General features: G+C 40.5%; 1 protein-coding gene across 1 annotated transcript in view; it reads right to left on the reverse strand.

Annotated features, from left to right (window-relative positions):
• Positions 1–23,201, reverse strand: part of MEGF10 (multiple EGF-like-domains 10) — a 169,036-nt gene that overhangs the window by 11,846 nt on the left and 133,989 nt on the right. The window contains exons 15-21 of the mRNA XM_011981200.1: positions 14,038–14,184; positions 12,705–12,839; positions 12,028–12,156; positions 8,894–9,022; positions 6,612–6,740; positions 4,046–4,174; positions 1,486–1,722 (exon numbers count right to left, since the gene is read on the reverse strand). Of these exons, the coding sequence (XP_011836590.1) occupies positions 1,486–1,722; positions 4,046–4,174; positions 6,612–6,740; positions 8,894–9,022; positions 12,028–12,156; positions 12,705–12,839; positions 14,038–14,184 (1,035 nt within the window). The remainder of the gene's footprint in view (positions 1–1,485; positions 1,723–4,045; positions 4,175–6,611; positions 6,741–8,893; positions 9,023–12,027; positions 12,157–12,704; positions 12,840–14,037; positions 14,185–23,201) is intronic.

A 23,201-nucleotide genomic window follows, 5' to 3' on the forward strand; every position in this document is an offset into this window, starting at 1 on the left:
AATAAATAAATAAATAACAGAACAAATGTCTAGACTGCTTCCATATCACAAGCTGGGCAGAATCTCCTCCTGCCCAGCCTACTCAGCAAAGCTTCTAGAAGCAACAGGCCTCTGCCTTCCTAAGTGCCTCCTTGGAAAAGTATGAAAGCTTGTGAACAAATGTGAAACTGAAAAAAACAATCCTTTAAGATCCACAGGAGTGGCTAACTAGGCCTAAATTTAAAATACAGTCAAGCACGCCTTTGCTGACTAAGTGTCACACCTGTACTCTGAGTTCCCGGAAAACCCAGCCCTTTATCTTTGGGTCTTTCAGAGTTCAGCTGAACCAACCAATCAGAGCTTACCTGCCTTGCTAATCAGGGCTCAGCTTTATCAAACGATCAGGGTTCAGCTGTATCAACCAACCAGAACTCAGTTGCACTGACCAATTAGAATTAAACCAGTTTCAATCCTTCACTTGCATAAAAGGGCCTGATTGGAAGCTGGGTGGGGAGTTTTGCTATAAAACCCAAGCTTTCCCTTTGTTCTCTGAACTGCACCTTCATTTTACACTGGCTGCAACTCCTGGGTTTGCAGACTGTTCACTGGAATAAAATCTCTTTCCTCCAAATTCCTTTTCAGAGAACTTTTGTTCACAGTATCCACCAACAACTGCTCTTTGCTTTGGGGCTTGTAGAGCTGGGAAGGCATCATTTGAAGCTACTCTGCAACTTTCCTTTTTTTAAACACTTGAGTTCTTGACACAATAATTCTGCACTGAAAATGCACTACTATGTAAATCAGTTACTTCTCATATTTCCACAGAATTTTGTAGTTTTAAACATGTCACCAACCAGAAAGCCTTCAATGATCACCCAAAAAGTAATAAAGATTTTAAGCTTTTAAATTCCTCCATGTAAGTGGTTGCTTCCACTGATGATCGATTATAATTTTTTTTTCTTTTATGAGGCACTGTGACAGAACAGAAAAAATCAAGAATTTTCTTAAAGGGCTGCCTTGGTTCTTGCTAATACCAAAAAGCTGCTTCTCGTACAACTTGGTTCCCTCCAGTTAATGATTCGGGTAGGCCTAGGGAGAGGCTGGGAAGCATATAGAAAGTACCCCATTTAGAGACAGGAAAACTGGTCCAGCTCCATAATCTGATCCATGACCTTGGTAAATTCATCATCCTCTCTTCCTCCCCACCCCCCTCACATATGACAAAAGCTTGAGGCTGGATACAAAGCTCCTTATGGATTGAAATTCCATAAATCTAAAGCACAAACAACACAGTGAGCTCAATTTTAAAACCCTCATAGCAAACCACAGAATGACAATTTACTATTGTTGAAATAAAAAACTCATCTCTAGCAATGTACACCTTTTCCACAGAATTATCTCAATGAGAATTGACAGAAACAATGGATTGCACAGCCAAACACCCAGTTTTAAGGAAACAGGGTGAAATTTAACTTTTCAAGAAGCAAAATGCCTCTCTGCTCTTACCTGAAATGGTATAATCTGCATTGATGACCCTCATAGCAGGGGTGTAGGTAACTGCTGGCATGCTTGATTCCTTTCCCTTCTGCTTGTGTCTATAAATAATGAACAATGCCAGTAGGAAGAGAACAACTAGGACAAGAATGATGATGCCCGCAATGGCCCCGATCTGGTAGGAATCAGCAGGGAGAGCAGTACTGGTTCGGCTTAAGCTATTCAGATTTCCAACTATGATAACACCAGCTAGAAAAAGAAAAGAGAGACTTGAGAAAGGATGACAATGTGCTGGATAAATGTTTGATCTCTACTTACAAAAACCTCCTTCTGTGCTAATGCCTCCATATTTTCAGTTCATAAAACATTAATTTGGAAACAGAGCAGGAAGAAAAAGCAACCATTCCTCATTGTCAGATGTTGTCAGCCTATCCATGCCCAGAGAAAGGCTGCTGTAAGCCTCAAAAAGAGACAGAAGCTGGGCACAGTGATGCGTGCCCAGAGTTCCAGCTACTCAGGAGGCTGAGGTGGGAAAACTGATCTAGCCTAGCAGTTAGAGATCAGCCTGGCCAACAAGCAAGACCCTGTCTCTAAAAAAATGTAAAGAAAGAAACAGGATTTTCTAAACCCAAAGAGATTCAACAGTAGGGTTTGAGAGCTTCTTATATATTTCCGATTAAATACTTAGACTGGCAATTAATTTGGGGTAACAATTTATCTAATTTTTATTTTGCTTCATTATTCAATAATAAATAAAGTTTATGCAGAGTTAAATGCTAAATGTCCCAACTGCGTAACCAAATTTTATGTCTATCCTTAGCATTTCTAAGAGTAATCTTCCTTCTAAGCAAGCATAACACCATTATAAATCTAGTCTAAGAACAGGATCTGCCTTTTGCTAATTACAATGGGTCTTTTACCTCAGAAGATATTGTTCTGTTGAAAGTTATTTTCCATGACAGAAAGATTTGTCCTGATAATACCTGATAGCATTACCCTAATACCTTACTCATTAAATTCAAAATTCGGCATTACATAGTTCTTCCTTATGGTCCATCAAGTGAGGACGCTAAAGGCATGGGTTGAGAGTCAAGAAATCTGGCATCTAAAAAAATTGACCTAGATATTCTGAACTTTCCCTTAAGCTTTCAGGCTGCAGTTTTATCATCTATAAATGAGAAAAGAGGCCTCCATGTCACTGCTTCCAGCTCACGTAAACGTTCCTATGATTTTATGATTCTAAATGCTGGAGGACCTTCTTACAAAACAATATGACCTGAAACACAGACCACCAAGGACAATGTAGTGAGATTACAGCGTATTTGTAATTATGATGTGATCATGAAAGATTGCATTCTATTGTTATGACAGTCAAAGGTAAATCATAAGCATGTAAAAGTTATTTTACCACAAAAATTAAATGTAAATATTTACATGGTCTGCAGTTTAAGATGATACCATCTACAACAGTGTATCAATTTTCTAAAGGCTTTTATAGCCCATCTGCTTATTGCCTACCAGGGAGTACCACAAGCAGTAAGAGCTGTGGCTGTCTGCAGGGCACGCTTCAGAACCATCAGAAGCACTTTCTCAAAGTCCCCAACCCCAGAATCAGAATTTCCCAAATGGGACCGTGTACATGACAACTATTCCCAGGTCATTATGACACACTCCTCAATTAAAAACCAGGGGCACAAGTTTTACAAAAAGTTAAACATATGCCTACCATATAACCCAGTTATTCTACTCCTAGGTATTTACCCAAGAGAAATGAAAGCACACGTCCGTGCAAAAACTTGATTCACTCTTGTTCATAGCGGCTTTATCTGTAATAGCCCCAAACTGGGAACAATCCACGTGTCCATCAGCACATGAATAGGGAAATAAATTATAGTATATCCATACAATGGAACACTATTCAGCAATGAAAAGAACTGAACTGTTGATATGTGCTACAACATGGTTCCATTTCAAAATAATTATGCTGAGTAAACAAAGCCAGACCCAAAAGAGTACAATATGATTTCATTTATATAAAATTCTAGAAAATGAAAACTAATCTATACTGACAGAAAAGACATGAGTGATTACCTGGGGCATAACGGGTGGTAGAAGTAGGGAGGGGCATGAGGAAACACATGGTGATGGATATTTCATTTATTATGGTGATGGTTTCATAGGTATATAGACAGTCCAAATTTTATTAAATTGTACACATTAAATAGGTTTTTTTGTGTGTGTATCAATTACACCTCAATAAAGCTGAAAAGAAATTATAGACCCAGTAGGAAGTTCACGAGTTTTGGAATAACAAAAATCTGGCACAAAAGCTATGACATATTCTAGATATTAGCTATGTGACCTTGGGAAAATTACTCGGCCTCTCTAAGCTTTTGTTTCCTTATCCACAGGAGAGCAACAATAAGGCATTCATCTGGAAATTAAATAAGTAACCAATTATGCCATTTAGAGTTGTGGTGAAGATTATGCTGGATAACACAAGTGAAAATACTTCGCATAGACGGGTACATGCTGCTCACACAGTACTACAAACATTTGTTGGTATCTTTACCTTGATCACATCTCGCTCCCTTCCATCCGGGGCTGCAGTAACAGGTTCCGGTGATGTGGTCGCAGGTGGAGTTGTTCAGACAGTCACATATCTGGCGACAGCCATAACCATATGTTCCTGCAGGGCACTCTAGAGAAGGAAAGTCAAATGTAGCTTTCCAGCCTCGGGAATTTGGAGCAAGGCTGTCTCTGACTGCAAGCCCTGAACATCTAGAGCAAAATCCTTTCAGGGGATTCCTATTGAGGCTGACTTGTACCCCCAAGAGTGTCCCAAAACTGGACAGCATTCCCGGAATCATGGTGGCACTCACAGTCCAGACTGCACATGGCTAGAGCCAGGGCTGCTCAACATTAGAGCTCCTGACACTTTCAGCTGCTACACACCCACCTCTATGATGCGTGTATGGAGAGTCTGTGGAATTCCCATGGAACAGATGAAGATAATCACTAAGGGCAATTTGAGACAAGTCTACCAGGCAAAACTGTGGGCTGAAAGTGGCCTAGACTGAAGAGCATAAACTAAAGATGCTTTCTTGAGAACACATATATTTTACTGTAGGCTCAGGGATCTTCATAAACACACATTCTCAATTGAATTAGCCAGGAATAGGAGAAGAGGCAGACAACAAGTTTTGTTGATTTTCTAGGTAAGAACTTCATTTGCTATGGAGTGGTTCAAACTCTGGATTTTGCTGAAGTCTCGAAGACAAAAATAATGGGATTCTTACAGTGTGGTCGTAATAAGAGTTAGGCATGAATTTCAAAGGATAGTGTAAGCATGTTAAATCTAAAAATCTTCGTGACAAAATATTGTTGTTTTTCATAAAGTTAACAGCAGGGGGCAATGTGCTAGTATTATTAGAATTCTCTGTCAAACACAGGGTTTCTGTTTACAAATAAGCATTGGGAGAAGTCTCCAAAAATAGGGACACTTTAATTTGCTGTTGAGAGCAATCACGGAAGCACTTAAGAGGTTTTCTTATTTAATAAGCCCTTAACCAGTCATCTGGCATTCAAGTAAAATTCTGAACCTATTCTGGTTTCCATGAATATGTTTAGACATTTATACATAGACATACAATATTTATATGCACAAAAGAGGTGTGCATGCAACTGTGTCACTCAGTCAGGATCTGTTTCATGACTCAATGAAACAGTGATGCAAAACTAAAATTGGGCTGTCTGTCTTGAGCTGATTCCTGGATGTCACTTTTGTATATTTGCTAGAAAGAGGATATGCAAAAATACCCTAGGGTTTAGCACATAAGATTGAGGCAACCAGGTTGAAAGTGGCTCTGTGAGGCGCCAGTGGAGTGGAGTGGGGAGGGATGCTTTATTTCCAGAGTCCTGCTATCCTGATCAACCTTTCCAGGCCACACTGCTCCTATGGCCATAATCTTGGCAGATCCTTCCCAAGAGTACAACCTCTGCTAAACAGGAATTGTTCTTCATCTTTTCCTGCCTAAAAGGTTTTATCATAAGAAAGTGGGTCCGATACAGCTCTAAGCCCTTATTTATTGTGAATACTAAATGAAAGTCACAGAGGAAAGGAATAATAAACTAATTTGCAATATTCAATTTTCTTAAGACTAATTTTTTTTTTTTTTTTTTTGAGACGGAGTCTCGCACTGTCGCCCCGGCTGCTATGCAGTGGTACGATCTCAGCTCGCTGCAACCTCCGCCTCCCGTGTTCAAGCGATTCTCCTGTCTCAGCCTCCTGAGTAGCTAGGATTGCAGGTGACTGCCACCATGTCCAGCTAGTTTTTTGTATTTTTAGTAGAGACGGGGTTTCACTATGTTGGCCAGGCTGTTCTCGAACTCTTGACCTCGTGGTCCACCTGTCTCGGCCTCCCTAAGTGCTGGGATTACAGGCGTGAAGCACTGCGCCCGGCCAAGACTAATGTTCTTATAACTCCGTGAGTGGATGCATAGATAGTGGGATGGAAATAAAAAATAAGGAGGAGTAATTCCAACAGCATATTCCCCCCTAGTGGGACTTAAAAAAATTTTTAAGGCAGTATGTTGTCTTGAAGGTTGTTAAGACTAAGATGAGAAGTTGTTAATGGAAACAGTATAAAAGTACTATCTAGAGAAGGTTGTTGAAAGGGTGGCAATGTTTGCATGGATTTGTTCCCTCACCAGCAACAGGGGTTGGCCCTGGGCCACCAGCCCTCCTCCCCATCGAATGTACTGTCCTCCAATGTGAGACCCGGGTCCCGCCTCTGCCATGAAGAAAGCTCGACTGGCTCTTTTAAAGCTCTGAGCAGCCACATTCCAAAAATAAGAAAGAGAGGAAGGGAGAGCCCGAAAGAACAGAATGGAAAACTTGAATTCTGTCTTCATTCTTGTAGTCGCACCTCCTCCACCCAGAGCACTGAGTAACCAGCAATGATCCCAGGGAGGCCTGACCTCTGGGAGGGGAAGTCAGTCATGCTGAGAAGTAACCAGCCATCAGCTCAAACAACCTAAGAGTGGTGAATTCTGCCTTAATATTTCCCGGCATCTAGGAAATGTGATCCTAGAGGAAAAAAACATACCACCCAGTGATGCCACACTCTCATACTTACTCTGCTCACAGTGCCGTCCCATAAATCCAGTGCGGCAAGTACACTGCCCGGAGATGTGGTCGCAGTCAGCTCCGTTTTGACATTGGCATATCAGTGCACAGTCTTTTCCATAAAACCCTAGAGGACATCCTGTGGGAGGAGGGAGGACAGCAGGAGTCAAGAGGCTGCTGAAGAGAAACACTTGGAGGCTCGTGCCTCCAACATATTTGTGTTTAAACTTGAATGACACTGAGCCATCAGAGAATACAGTGAATAGTACATATCTCAGCTTGCCACAAGAGCTTCTTTGAAGTCCCAAGACAGGACTCTTGCAAGGAGGTTGTAATTCATAAGCAGGAGGCAGAAGAGTTTCATTCCTGTCAGTGTAACCATCTGAGGCAAGACTAGTGCCTTCTAAAAAAACATCCCTTCGATCCTGGAAGAATAGGACATTTCCTTTCATTCTTTCACATTTCTACTAGAATCCTAGACTCAAATTCCAACGGACTGAGATGGGTACTTTATATTAAAATTATCTGTATGCTTTTACTTGTAGTACAGAACATCTCTCTATTGTTGCTACTAGCCTTGTCCACTGTATCTGTTATTAACTTAGATAATATCAACTTCCCTGAAGAGGTGTACTAGAATGCTTAACTTAAAAAACAATTATACTTCACAGGTGCTTTGTAAAAAGCAATAAGCCTTCACACTGCTGCATAATTTTCAATGCTGAGACTGGCGACTCTCTTGAGCTAAAGACACCCCCAAATTCTGTTGGCTTACGTGCGCTGGCAGCTGTCCTGCAAGAGTGTCTTGGGGATCTCTGGCGTGATGAAAGATTCAATGCAGGCTGATTCAATGGTTGTTTCCAAATATTACATATGCTTTTCATTTTCTCATTTTCTTATGGAACTTTCAAGAAGCAGAGGCAGTGCCCAGATGCCAGGACGCACTGATGACCCCCTGCTGTCATGCATTTATTTAGCACCTACTCTATGCCAGATTCTTTTCATGCATTCTCTTGTTTAATCTTTACAGCAGGCCAGAAATGCAGGGATGGATATTCCCATCCTGTAGACAGGAACTAAGCCCCAAGTACCCTAAGTCACACAGCTGGCAACTGGCAGGGCCATGATTCAAACGCAGGGAGGTCTGGCTCCGGACCCCATGTTGCTCCCACTATATCGTGTTACTTGCACTTGAAAAAGGGTTCTCTGTTTGAAGCACGTTCTAATTTTAGAATTATAAATAATATCTTACAAGTACCTTTCTCTAAGAAGTTAAACAATATTTATAGATATATGAGCTCTGAAGAATACGCTTGGGCCAGTCACCTTCCTTGCCAATTATCCTTTTCAAATCTTCGTTCAAGGTCTACATTCTCTTCTAGAAAGTTTCTAAAGACTTTTTCAGCCTATTTTTTAATTACGTACTCTAATTAGTATTAAATAGGAATTGCTTAATTTCAGACCCATCTTTCCTCCTCAGCTTCTTGCTATTATTTTAAAATATATGCTATTATTAGTACTTAATCATAACACATGCCTTCCCGTCTTGTCTCCTTTATTCAACCGAAGGTAAGAAGGCAGAGAATAATCTTCCTTCCCCAGTGATGCTCAGCTTTGGAGTAAGTACTTTGCACATTATAGCCTATCATGCTAAAAGCCTTATGGAAGAAAAAATGGTTAGGATGCTATGAAATACAAAATGGGGAAAAGAACTAGAGCAGTGGCTCTCAAAGCATGGTCCCAGGCTGGCATTACTACCAGTTGATAAAAATGGCAATTCTCAGGTGCCAGTCCAGACCCACTGCTCCGGCTCTCTGGGATGGGACCAGCTTCTGTGTTTGTTGTGTACTCCAGGTGATTCTGAAGCTTGCTACAGTATAAAAACCATGGAACTCCACCTTTTCCAGGAGCACACATTAAATCAGGCAGTCAGGCTTGTTGTCCTCACTATCTTTCTAATCTTTATATCCTAACTTTTGTGCTGTTAGAATAAAGAATTGAGAATTTGATCCATGTAAATATGGTTTGGTTAAAGGACAGAAGAGAAATAACCCGCACACCATCACACAGCATTGCTCCACCTCAGTGTCCTGATAGAACCTAGAGAGAATACTTGGAATGTAGTAGCTCTTAATCACTTAGAGAAATTTAGATGTCTACAGGTCGTTAGGAGAGGGAAGTACTCCAACCTCAGGGACCTTTTTTGAGCTCCAGTCACGCATGAGGAGGGTGAGGCTGTTTCCTCCTCGGACGAGGCTCCCCTTGGTGAGCCTCAGAAGGCTTGTCACTTACTCTGAGTGCAGTAGAGCCCTGTCCAGCCAGGAGTGCATTTACATTCCCCATCGTAGGCGCTGCAGAAAGCTCCATTGTGGCAGTTGCAGGTGTGGATGCAGTTTGGGCCCCAGTGGGCAGGTGGACATGCTGAAATTACAGGTGTGGAGAAGTCCATCAGAGCTCTGAGGCCAATACCAAGTAGGGAGAATTCCATCCACCCCTACACATCTCCCTGCATGTGAGAGGTTAGCAGTGTACATTAGGACTAAGAAAGCACGCTGCTCTGAATTCTGCATCAAATCCCAGATGGCCATGCCGACTTCAACAATGACTGTCATTACTGACATATGTATTCATTTACAACTGCAGAGTGAGGTGGCTGGGGCAAAAATCACCTCAAGTTTACAGATTCAGTTATTAAACAGACACACATTCAACACCTATTATGTACCCAACACTCTTCCAGGCACAAGAAAGATAGCAGAGGACAAGACAAAGTCCAAACCATCCTCTGGAAGCTTATATTTTGGTAAGGGAGGCAGGCAAACCAACCAACCAACCAACCAACCAACCAACCAACCAAGTGAAAAATCAATGGTGGTAAGTATTATGAAAAAAACATAAAGAGGACAAGGAAGATAATAATTTTGGGAGCTAGTCCTCTGAGGAAGGCCTCTGTGAGGAGAGGACATTTGAGCAGAGATAAGGTGTGGAAAATGACTTGACTCAAGAGAGGTTAAAGGACCGAAGGCCATGTAGCTCATGTTCACAATTTCTAAATCCTGTACTCTTCAGTCTACTCTAGAGTTGCCACTTTAGGCTTCTTTTAAATATTGAGGTTCCCAGCGGTATGTAAAAATTGGTTTCCTTATAAAAACTCTTAATTGGAAGATGCAGAAAATCATACAATTAAATCATTAGGGGTCACTGCCAATTGAAGAGACATCAGAAAGTCAGATAAAGTATCTGTGAAATAATAACATGAGATCAGGGGGGTAAAATAATTTCATTGACAAAAAATACTTTTTATTCATATTAATACTTCAGGAACATAATTGCATAAAAGGAGGACCGCCTGTAATTTCTATATGGCTACCCCGTAGGGAATGTGGACCAATAAAGACAATCAATAATACATATGAAGTAACTTTATAAATGAAAAAAAATTCTTCCATAATTGTGTGCACTGTTTTTGTCCAAGAGCAAGGGGAAAATACTAGCTGACACTTGAGGTCTCAGAGTGAGCATTAGAACAAATTTTCTAAGTACAACACCCTCATTTTACAGCTGAAGAAACTGAGGCCCCAAAAGGTTAATAGTGACTCGTACAAGGTCACACAGATTAATAACAATATTTGCTATTTGTTAGACAAATACAGCTTCCCTCTTTTAAAGCCACAGTGAGACTCGGTGAAAACTATTGCAGTGTCTAGCCCGTCTGATGCTCAGGGAAGCACTCTTTACCTAAAGCAACCTATTCCTTAGATGATATTTAATCAGCTTTTGTAAACCCATTTATGTTTACGATATAGTTTTCTGAAGTAACCCACTGCCATTAGGTTTTTCTCCCTATATTTGTTATGATCAGAGAATGGGAATAAGCATTACTCAACTTCATATTCCCAAAAGGTAAATGTAGAGATAGTGCTTTAAAAAATCATTTTCCCAAAGACACTTGCCCCTTTAAATGTACCCCTTTAAGTTTTCAAAGTCTGTGTTTTCACTGTGAAAGACTTTGCTCTCTTTAGACAGGCTCACAATCAGCCAAGAAGAAATATGAAGATGGTTCCATAGAGTCCATAAGGGAATCAATGAAATCAATGATCCCCAGGAGAAGCAAAGGCTTTTGCCAAATAAATCAGCTTCCTGTGGAGTGATTATCGGGGCAGGCAACACTATAGTCTCCATTCATAGTTGTGTTTCTATTTTTGTTCCTTTCAGCACATTCCTCCTCCAAATGAGGAAGGGACGAATTTCCAAAATAAAGACTGCTTTTCAAAGGAGCAATATAAATCAATCATTTTATGACAATGATATTGGACCTTTTACTCTTCCCAAATCCTGTTTTTCAGTATCTATTTATCAATCTGTCCATATCCCCAGCTATCTGTCACAGCCCTTGCAACACATGTAGATTTAAACAGACTGATTTCTTCTGAAGTGATGCCCCCAGAATGCAGTGAAATCACATCGCATAACACTTCCTTCACCAAAGAGCTACACTTCTGAGATTTATTAGCTCTGTTCTCTTATTCCTAAAAAATGGGGTACAGCCTGGACTACTAACGGAAAAAATTAACATTCAGAAAAAAGTCTTCCAGCAAAAAACATATTGCTCATCAATTAGTATTTGCAGGTTGCTTGTAACTGTGAGGTTTGAATTAAATTATCAATAAAGCACCATGTAAAATGACTGCACACAGTAATTCTTTGATTTCTCTTATGTGCATGATGGGGGAATTCAATATAAACTGAGAGTGTTTCATAAAATTTATAATGAATGAAACCAGATTACCCCATACATATGCTATTCCTTGGTCAAAAGTTGAATACTTTTAAACATTGCCCTGACCCTTTCAAAACATTCATGAATGACTTATAGTCAATGTCATTTTTTTCATGACATGGGTGCTCTAAGAGTCATCTATATAGTCCCTTATAGGGTCACACAATTCCTGTCTGAAATCCAATGGTGTGGAAGGCACTTGGGTGATGCCAACGTGAAGGTAAGCATATTAGGTGAGCAGTTCACTCTGGTTCCCAATAGGTTTCTACGGCTCACATCATTTAATTCCATTTTTTCTTTCTCTGTAATTAACTCTCCAGATAAACACAAAATGAAGAGATAAACTTCTAAATACGGCTGTTTTGCTTTATTTCAATGGAGGATGAATCACTGAAAAGTGGATAAGCAAAATGTTACATATTTAGGTTCTTTCCAAGACATTATTTCGATTAAACATAGGACCATTGCATAGATGTCTTAATGGGGAAAAAAAAGAATTAAAAAAAAGGAATTTAAAATAGAATGTGTCTTTTAATTAGTCATATATTCTTTCTTGATTATATAAAAACACTCATACTTCAATCCTAAAGAATCTGAAAACAAACAAATAAGAACAGTTGATTAATTGTTCTCAAACAAGACTTACGTTGAGAGCAGTCACTGCCGATCCAACCGGGATAACACTGACAAGATCTGTCAATGGGGTTACAGGTTCCGTTGTTGGTGCAGGTACAAATGCCTGCACAGTTTTTCCCAAATCTGCCACTGGGACACACTGTGAATAAGCTATAGGTCAGTAACTCACAATCACAACCCCTCTCACAGAACCCTAGAATCTTAGCACCGGAAATGACTTTAAAGGTCACAGGCCCAGCTGCTCATTGGTAGCTATCTCTGCTCAACAGCATCCCTCGTCTTGAATGGGCTCATTTTTACAAATCCATGAAGCCAAAGATTCTCATTACGGCATCACAAACCAGGGGACATCATTGCACTTCTAGAAATCTGACTTCACGACTTCTTGTTCTGGGAGTCAAAAAATCCTTTCTCATATTGATTGTTTATGGGACGATGTGTCTAGCTAAAACTGAAGAGTAGCACAACTCAGGGAATAAAAACGTTTTGCTGGAGTGGCAAGCCAGTTTTTCCAAAGCTCAAAGTCCTATCTGAGAAGCTGCAGACACAGCACAGCAGAAGACATTCCCAGCAGACAGCTGAAAACATGGCCTTCAGGAAGGCCAAGGGGAGGCCTGAGGACAGGGCGTGCTCATCTCCAGGGCGTGCTCATCACCACCCAGCTGTCCGGGATGCTTCGTGCCTTACCTTCGTTGCAGAGGGCACCTGTGAAGCCAGGCAAGCAGTCACACAGGCCGGTGATGTGGTGGCAGGGCCCGCTGCTATGGACACACTGTGGGCATGTCTGGCTGCAGCGATGCCCATAAAAACCAGGGGAGCAGACTGAAAATAGAAGGAAAATCAGCAGTTATCCTTCTGAGATGCGTCTCTCTTGCATTCCAGATTGGGATCTAGTTAAAGTTTTAGAGGTTAAAAAGCAAAACCTTAAAAAAAAGTAAGAACGATACGGAGAATTTTCCAAGTAGAAAACAAGAACAACGAAGGAACAAAGGAACTCTTTAATAAGGAAAAGAAGTCACTAAACTCTGAGTTTCTTGCGAGCAAGCAAATGTCTTAATCTTCTTTATTTTCCCACTTAAGGCCCCAATTAGCTTAAGGTTTGGCATAAAGCAGGGGCCCCAGAAATTTTCATTGAATACAGAGATTAAAAAATTGTAATACTAATAAGTCTCAAATAAGCACTCTCAAACTATTTATTGATCCTTTATTCTTTAAGAGTCATTACTGGCAATAAAAATAGATCGACAGTCAAAATTTGAAGGTTTTTCCTCCTCAAAATGGTCCAGGTTAATGACTGTAGTCGAAAAGTGATGAAGCAAAATGCTGTATACTTAAGTTGTTGCCAATATATTTTTCAGTTTTAAATATAGGATAACTGCATTGAATTCTTATGGGGGAAAAGGCAATTTTAAAAATTAGAATAGTGTAACTTATAATTAGTCACATATTCTTTTTTGATTGCATTCACTAAAAGATTAAGTAAACTCTTATGGATCCTTCTCTAACTCAGAAGTCTTAAGGACCAATGTCAACAGTCTCCCTTTTCAACTTTGCAATTCCATTTTCCCCATAGCACTGATTTTAAGACTACTAGCAGGATGAATGATTTGCCTCAAGGTTTGGCTGATGTTGACGTCTGGTAATTGAGGTAAGGCCAATGCCAAATTGCTAAATAAAATATTTACAGGTCAATGAATTTCTAGAACACCATTTGCAAGCTTTCAGGAAGGATGAAGAAATATATCCTGATGGTTGTGCCAATGAGGCAATGAAGTAATTATTGAGAAGAAATGGTTAAATCCCCATCTGTTAGGTTAGTTCTGAAGGCTGGAAAGAATGAAGCTCTTGGGGAAGTGCTCTCAACACAGTTCTGCAAAGGACAAGTGAACCATTACACTCTCTTTTGCCTTCAAGTGCAACAGGATATCACTATAAACTGAGAGGTAGGACAGAGATCATTATTCTGTACATGGTGCCCAGGGAAGGGAAGGTGGAAATTACTGCCTAATGAGACACTTACTCCTCTGACAAGTGGTGCCGCGGAAGCCTGGTGCACACTCGCAGATGCCATCGTCAGGGGAGCACGAAGCCCCATTTTTACAGTAGCAGGGTAGGGAGCAGTTGGGGCCCCAGCGTCCCTCAGCACACACGCTGTCACAGTGGACACCTGTAATAATGCACATGGGGCAAGGCTGAGTGAGAGGCGGTGTGGAACTTCCGCAGATAATAATTCAAAGATGAGGACTAAGCTCACAGTACTAAACCTGAGGATCACGAGCAGCAATGAATGGTGAGTTATCACCTTATACACATCAGTACACAGTATCATCATAACATTAAAATAATACCCAGAACAATTTTCTATGGAGTCACGAAGAAGGAATAGCACACTTTTGTTATACTGATTTTTATTCTTCAGGAGGAGGGAGCAAAGTGGAAGCCCAAGGGCTCTGTCTATTGCAAGTAAAATTTATCAACAATCCGATATATTTTAGCCTTGGTGACTTCCTCCTCCTCCTTCCATTGTTTGTTTTCATAGAGAAATAAAGTGTAAAAGGATAAGGCAATGCACAGTTCCATAAAATGTTTTACATAAAGAAAACCCTCCCCTGTTTTAAACAAATAAACATAATCTTAAAATAACTTGATGGTGCATTGTGCAGAACAGAAAGATGTACTGACACGTGCCACCAAATTCCTCCTTAAAAATCTTATCTGACATTGGAGAGATATTGGCAGAATATCACAACTGACATTATTTGTAGCTGTTGCCTATGCTATCAATTATTATGAAACTGTATGCAGGTCTTTAACTCTCATTTTAAGTATTGAGAAACTTTAGAATTAACAACAACAACAACAAAAATGCCAAAAGGAAACAGAGAGGAAAGCCAAGCTTGCAAAAATATATCTAAAACCAGGTTTTATTTGAGATAAATAAAAGTCTCTTCTGTATATTCATACTGGAAATACAATAGGGGCCTCTTTCTTGCCAGAATTCTTCACAACTCAAAGAAATCCTCTTCACATTGAAAGGCAATAAGTAATAATTAGTAGTGAACTGGCAGTTGCTGGCCTCAGAGCAAATGAAAACACATTAAGAGCAAGCACACACACCCTCCCGGATTCCAGAATACTAACAGCCACCCAGCACCACTATGCTGAGACGGTCATGTCTTGTGTTACAGTTCTGACTTCTAAAGTAATCAGGCAAAAAGTCACCACAGTCTGAACCTTAATATGGAAGCAGTCCCAAACTATAACATGAACGTTGCTAATTGGTACGCCATTTCCGGTGAACACCGGAATAGCAGAATAGCAAGAAGATCCACTGTTTACTCTTTCTGTTTTTTCCTTCTGAAAGTCTCCCACACGGTAAAGGCCATTAAGCAGCAAGAAAGCACGCAGACCTCATTGTGTCTAGCTTGACTTTGATTTCATTTGGACCGTGGGCTGAAGAAAGGAAACCAGGTCTGTTCATAAACCAATTGGAGTTTACATATTTCCCACAGAATAAAATATGAAATCTGGGCCTACTACGTTGATTTTTTCCTTGCAATCATGAATATATTATCTTTTTTTTTTTTTTCAAATCTCTTTTGAAAAACTGAGATGAAATTGCAAACTCTACCCTCCCCAAACGTGATACATCAGCCACAGAATCTTACCTGGAATTTATATCCACACCTATACTAGGCAGAAGCATCAAACATATTAAGCAGTAAACTACTTCAAAATAAGTCTGCAAACCTAAACTTTGTTTTGTGAATTTAAAGAAAGTACCAACAAGGGTAACCTGCTAAATGCTTCACTCTCAATTCAAATTCAGGTCCTAGACTCTGACCGTGAGCCAAGACTCCTGCTTAACAACAGCTAAGATGGGGACACCTGTTTATCACAGAGACTTAGACAACCAATCCAGGGCATTTTGGTCTGGAGCCATCAAGGCAAATCCCAGTGAAGATTTCGAAGAAGTGGAAGCTGAGTAATTATCTGGTTAATCTGACTGATCATCATCCTGAAAAATTAGTCCTGATTTTTTATGCTTTTTTGTTAGGGTGGGGACTTGGGGGAGACATAAGATTTAGCCATTTATGATGACTTAGTTTATCAACTATTTGCCAAATCACTACTTCAAATTACACTTAATAAATTCAGTTAAGATGGAATGGAGTACACTTTAAGTCAAAAGTATATGCTGCTTTTTTATAACATAGGTTATCATGATTTACGTATAGCTTAGCCCATTCTCAATCTGAGCATGTTAAGAAAAACGACTACAGGCCAGATAGGCAAATCTGAGTAAAGAGATCCTTTCTTTCATAACTGATTCCTCTTCCCTTAAGAGGTTTGTTTAGCTGATTAGCCTAGCCATCAGTCATAATCAACTATATCCTGGTAATGTTTGTATAAGTAACAAGGCCCACCCTATAGCAAGAAGATCCACTGCAGACATAAGCTTGTTTCATATGGTTTACCCATCATTTCATTTCCAGAGAATCATAGCAAAGTCTATAGATCATTGATCAAACCTTCTGTGTCCAATCATATAAGCATCTTTCAACTGTCTCAAGCTTACTTGAAAATAACTTTTATCTTAGAATTGCAAAGAAATGTTTCCTTTGAATATAAATTATAAAAATTCTATTACCAACCCCCTCCTAAAAAATTCAAGTCCTTTTATTTTACTCTATCATCAGTAAAAAATGAGTCAGCATTTTGCAGATACTAATGCCTAATCTATGTGAAGATAAATATCAAATATGTCTCAGTTAGGGAGCAATTCCAGGGAAAGGTGTGGAGTTCTCTTTCCTCCTCTTGCTGCACCCTCTTCTCCTATTGCTGCTTCTGCCCTTCTGGTCCTCTGTGCCCTCCTGGTTATTTTTCCCTTCATCTTACAGTCAGAAAAGGACAAGATACATTTATTATTGGTGAGTAGTACCTTCTCTGGAGAATATTGATATTCTAAGACAGCATGCATTCTAAGAGCCTAAGAAATAAATATCTAATTGTGGAATTTCGGGCAGTAAGTATCATGAAGAGAGTGTTGGGTAACTGTTTCTCTAAGTCGCACCAGGTATATGACTGCTGATGTGACTTCCATGTAAGGATAATCCTGAAATGAAATATTCTCCAGGATGAAGAGTTGTAAATTTTGCTTTAACCACTATTTCTGTCTCTGTGTGTGTACATGTGTATTATTTATATTTATCTCCACTTATTTTCTGCCAACTTTGCTAGAGTCCTACAAAACATCTTTTTGTTTCCTTGTTTATCAAAGGCAGAAAAGGAAACCCAACTCAGCAAACATTCAAGGGATCTGGCCAGCTACTGGCTTGCTGGTGAGAAGTTTTCTTAAAAATGTAACTCCAGGGTGATAATGACTACAGAACAGGCACACCCCGCTCTGCCTGGGGAGCATGATCAGGAACAGAGGTAGCTTGTGAAGGGAGAAGAGGACTGTAGGCTAAAGGAACAGTGGCTGCAAGGCTCAGAAGCCCAAAGAAGTGTCTGTCCTTTGGGAATTGCAAGTGCTGGGTACAGCTGAAACTCAGGGGCTGGGGAGAGCAGGTGAGGTATCTGGGCAGCCAAGCGGTGGCCACATTGAGTTGAGCCAACAGTGCCATGCTATAGAGTGTGAACCTCCCGCTGGTGTTAACAGGGACCAAATGAACAATTTTAAGAAGGAAGGAGCATAACTAAATTTGCGCTTTATAGGAGGACAGAAGATGGCCTGAAGATGTTGAGCCTGGGAAGAAAGAAAACCTGTCAGGTGCTCTTTTACCTGGGGAACCCCAAATGGGGGTAAAAAAATATGATCAAAGTGACAAGGCATGAACCTAAGTCAATGTCAGCACAGATGCAGGGGAAGATGAATTCTGGAGAGATATAGAAGAAAATGCAGATGATGACTCCCCTCCAATTCTCCACCAAAGGTAATTAATTCTGGCAGCTCCCTGAGGGAGAGACAATGCCTGTTTTTGCTCACCATAGCACCTAGCACATGGGAGGTGTTAAATAAATATTTGTTGAATGAATCAATAAGCATAATTCCTCTTTCCTATATGATATTCAGGACCACTTTCCAATGGGATGGAGCAACCACATCATTCTTTGCTTTCCTGAATAAGTCTTCACTCAAACCAGGAAGCCCAGCATATTTATAGGTTATGACCCTTCCCTGCTAAGGAGGTGGAGATGTCTGCCTTGCTTATTTTTGAGCAAATATGCATTTGGGGGCTCAGGTCTGTGTTTTTACATGTAAGCCCAGATTATTAGGCCATAAAAGAATTATATGACATCTTACGGAAATTCCTTCAGAAGTTTTAGCAAAAAATAGATAAAAACTTGAATAGTTCAGGAAACAACTTCCTAAAATATTGGGAAGAAGGGGCAAAATGGGAAGGGGGTAGGTTTAAATCTGCAGCCATCTCTGGTTCAATGGGAGCATTTCTCTTCTGATAAATGTACTAATGCTGATAAGGAGATCTGTAAGGGACTGTTTTTGCCAGGACTGAGGACAAAGAGCTCTTTGATAGCCTTCACAAGTTGCTAGGCAATGGCTGAATGATCGTGATAAACTTCAGCTAAGCAGCTCTAAAGAAATGTTCGTGCAATTAATGCCTGATGCATTATGCCAGCGGCCTCAATGTGAAATCAGCATTCACTGGGCATTTGTGATTGCATGAATGCAGTAAATAAATCATCTGGGGTGTCATTCTTTCCCCTCTCATAGATATAACCCCAAATCCTTGTCTTACTTAATTGCTTATATTCCTTATGCCAGTATTCCAATATTTGGTGCAATAGTGAATGAAGAAAATTATTTTGATTCAATGTCTAACTCCTGGGCAACAAGCTATTAAACGTATATTAGAGCAAAGAGAGATATTTGTTAATAATAACTGGGCTTGGTAATTATAAGATGGAGGAAATACAGTATTTAGTCACAACACGTTTTCTGCTTTTCTAATCCTTTGACCAACAAAGCAGTGATAGTATAGTGTAGTGTAGTGTAGTGTAGTGTAGTGTAGTGTAGTGTAGTGTAGTGTGGTGTGGTGTAGTATAGAGAAGTTATTCACTAGTATATCCATCTCTGCCGATACAGTGTCTGTCTTGATGCAATGTGAGCTTCTGCAGGATGGGAGTTGGCATCACTTCCTCTCCATGTTTCCAGCACCCAAGCATTGTGGTTGCATAGAACCTGGAGACACTCAGCAAATGGTTGTTACACCAAATCTTTCTATTTGGGTACTATGGATTTTAAAGATCCAGTAAAAAAGGAATCTCCTTAATATAGTTCAACAAAGTTGAAAAATGTCTTGATAAGTCATGTAAATCAGAGATGTTAGCCTTTGCAGTTACAAGACAAAAAAAATTACCAGACACCATGGCCTGCCTGAGTCTGGACCCAGATAAAAGCAAGCAGAAAGGATTGCTAGGCACTTAGTGGAGCTTTGGCTTTTTCTGTGGCCTTTTTTTGGGGGGGAAATGAGCCCCTCCCTTCACTCTCACAGCAGGGGCCCAGGCTTCTGCTTTTATATGATCCCCTCCCCCAGACAGACAGACATATACATATGAACCTGCAGACACACTCTCCACCTCTCAATACCCAAAAGGGTCAGATAGTGAGTCATTTGTACTTGTGGCTGATTGGGTGCAGGCATGTAAATTAAACTCATTTGACTAAAGTTATTATCTCCAACTTGGATTTGCACTTATATGTCACTGGACAAAGGAAGGTAGGTCTCCCCTTATTTTAACAATTCGGGCATCCCTTAGCTGCATGAGACATCACCTCAGGACGGATTAGTCCCTGAAGTAGCAGCTCACTCACTCAGCTGATCAAACTTGGTGTTTGTTAAAACATGGAGAGGAGAGCTTTCCTTGTGGAGAGAGGCTGAGGCCACTGTAGGCCTAGTTCTGCTTGCTGGGAAGAGTGGAAAAGTGGGCTCTTCTCATCAACTTGCCCACAGGACTCCTCCTTCCAATTCCACCCCTCCTGGCTGGGCTCAGATGAGCCCCCAACCTCTCCTTTTATTCTCCTTCCCCTCCCCTTACAATTATACCACACCTTGCTAGTCTCTTCTCTCTTTCTCAAGACGCCTAGAGTTTGATTAGGTGTCCTATTATCCTTTTTATCTGTTTAGCATTTAACTTTTTTATTCTGGTATAAACACATCCTTAAATCTCCTCTTCTCATTTGCCATTGATTATGTGGTTTCTGTCAAAGAAATGCACCCCAGACCCCAAGCTCTTCAATAACTGGAGTAATACAACACAGCAGATGCCAGTATGCAGACCATAATTGCCACTGCCTGCCTGGGTCACCAGGGCAGACAAGGCCACCAAGTAAGGTTTTGCAAGTTGTGCACTATGCAAGAGCCCCTGGCCAAGGGGCTAACTTGGGGCAGAAATCCAGCTTGCACTTCATGTGCCAAGGAGTACATCCTGAGGGACTTCCAAATCTTTTCCAAATTTGTATCAAATGTGCCTTATGGACGGGCAGAGGCTCCATAATCTTCCTCCTCCTAAGCCACTTTCCAAATTCTCATTTAGTAGGTGTGAGGTGGGGACTGGGAATAGCAAGTTCGAAGAGTTCCCAGGTGACAGTGATCTTAGCCAGGGCTGGGAATGAGGCCGGACACCGCACATGTTCCCAGTCAGCTGGAATGAAATCTTGATTAGCTGTAATGCTCAGCAAATGGGTGTTCTGGCTGACTGAAGTCAGAGCAGAAAAGAAGACATAAACTTCAGTCTGTTTCTGTAATTTTGGGAAAATACTTTATAAAAGTATATCACTCAACTGCTCTGGAAATATACATACGTAAGTATACACACACACTCATAATTATATTTCATTGACATCTGAAATTTCAGTATAATCATTTTGAAAAGCCAGCCTCATTTTATAGCAGAGAGAGAGGAAGAGTGTACCAGAGGTCCAGAGGCATAGGAGAAGCAGCATAGGATACGGCCTAAATCCTGAATGGTATTTCATCTTCCCCATTCTTCTACTGCAATCTGCCTCTTTTTGATAAAATAGTCTATTGGCTAAAAATCACAATAAATTAAGGTTTCAAATAACCACATACTACAATAAAATGGTACTTTATTTGGAAATAGGATCTAAAATGTCAAACGCAACTTTTATTTTGTTTACTTTTCATAGCAGTATATTTCGAGGACTTATTTTATGACTAGGTAAAATAGGACTATCAATTATAATAGAAATAAAAAAGCCTCAGTTCCTCTAAGAGAATAGACAGTCAAATACTAGATATGGGTTGAAATTATAAGGAATGGTGGATGTGAGTACACGGTAAGAGAGCAAGCCAACTTCCTTGGCATCTCACCTTAGGGCGAGACTTCCTCAATTTAGTCATGTTAATTCCTTTGTAAAGAGGAACAAGACCCTTCTGACTCTTATCTCTGGCTCCAAATCCAACTGATCAGCCTCTCCCCACAGTGTCCGCAGTTGACGGAGCACTTAAGACCATCTTGTTGATTTGGTCAGGGGAAGAGCCCTGGCTTCTGTGTCAGATTTCACTGATTTGTTCATAAAAGCCTCACTACACACAAGCCTCCTACCCTACATACTGCTGCCCCGTCCAGGGATACTTAATAGTTCACCTACAGCAATCTCAGCAACAGGGATGAGGGGAAATAGAATTGCTTGCTTCCCTGGGCTTATGGTTTATTTTTTGACCTCAAACCTGGTGTCTTAAATGAAAAGCGAAACCTTCTTTATGTTCAGAAAAGTCCTAACAAGGTACTAACCCAAAACACTTTTATGGGTAAAAAATTATCAGTCTGTCCGGTGCAGACAATAAAATGATGTCCTTTGTAAATAATATACAGAAGTTGCTCTTTCCTTTAAAAAAAAATAAGCCAATTCTTGGTCCAATCGTAGGTGTTTTTTGGAACTTCAGTAATTTTCTTTTCCTCTACATGTTTTTTTTAAATACCGAGTGTATTCTGTGTGAGGGATGACCTCACAGCAGGCTTAGATACTGACAGATGCTTACAGACAAACAGCCCACACAGAAGACCCAGAAATGAGACACTGAGGCAACTTAGCTGGTCTAGAAGCAATAATGACTGACAGGCCATGAGGCAGAGATAGTGGGCAACAAGCAATAGAGCAGCATGAAGCGGTAGTCTTCCCATTTAGAGAAGCAGGCCGGCCACAGATGGACAGAGGATTACAAGATTACATTGTGTGACAAAGCCACTGCATTCCCGTAGGAGCTTGATAGGTCTAAGGCCAGATGGGATAATTTGTCTTACCCCATGACCCAGACTGTGGAATGCAACTAACACATTTTCCGGCTGGCTTCAGGCCAAATCCTGTCTCTTGCTCTTCTCACGTACACTAGAGTGTGCCTTTCATAGGCTGGTTCTAAATCATCAAAGTAGGTGAACACTTGAGCAGTGACTGGTGTGTTCAGGAACACCTCACATTCTTTATATCTTCGCAAGACAAAAGTAGATTTGGTGGAGTGTTGTATAAAACAAATGATGTGGTCTCTCTGTTAGAAAAGTTCTGAATTTGCCAGAAGGTTAAAAATGTTATTTGGCTTCACTGTGGTCATTGAGAAATTAGTATCGATCTCTCCATTTGAGAACTTCAAGAACCCTAGCGAAGTCACAAAATCTGGTTTAATCCCTAGTGTGATGCAGTTTTAACATTTGGGGATAAAGAGCCAAGCCGAAACATTGGAAGGCAGAATTTCCTATTGTGAAGTCAAAGTTTTCTCAGGTTTTGCAAGTCAAGATGGAACTACAGGGTTGGGGAGGCCTTGTGGCTGTGGGTAGCTCCTATTGGTAGAAAATAAAGTCCATTGCACCCGCCTTGGCCTGTTTCCCAAGGTAGCTCTCAGATACCAGAAATCAAGCACATGACAGTTCATCTCAGTTAACTCCTTTAAAAACCAAAGAAGCTCTCAACATGTTCCAAGGGGCTGACAGACACAACTTGAAGAGGTTGCTGGTGACATCCCATGTTTATGAATCTGAAGACTTCATATTGTTAAGTGGACAGTATTCCCCAAATTAATCTACAGATTCAATCTCCATTAAATCTCCACCTTGCTTCTTTGTGGAAATTAACATATTGATTTTACCATTCATATGGAAATTCAAGGACCCAGAATAGTCAAAACAATCCTGAAAAAGAAAAAT

This window comes from Mandrillus leucophaeus, unplaced genomic scaffold (assembly GCF_000951045.1).
Source record: "Mandrillus leucophaeus isolate KB7577 unplaced genomic scaffold, Mleu.le_1.0 Scaffold221, whole genome shotgun sequence".
In the NCBI taxonomy this organism is placed as follows: Eukaryota; Metazoa; Chordata; class Mammalia; order Primates; family Cercopithecidae; genus Mandrillus; species Mandrillus leucophaeus.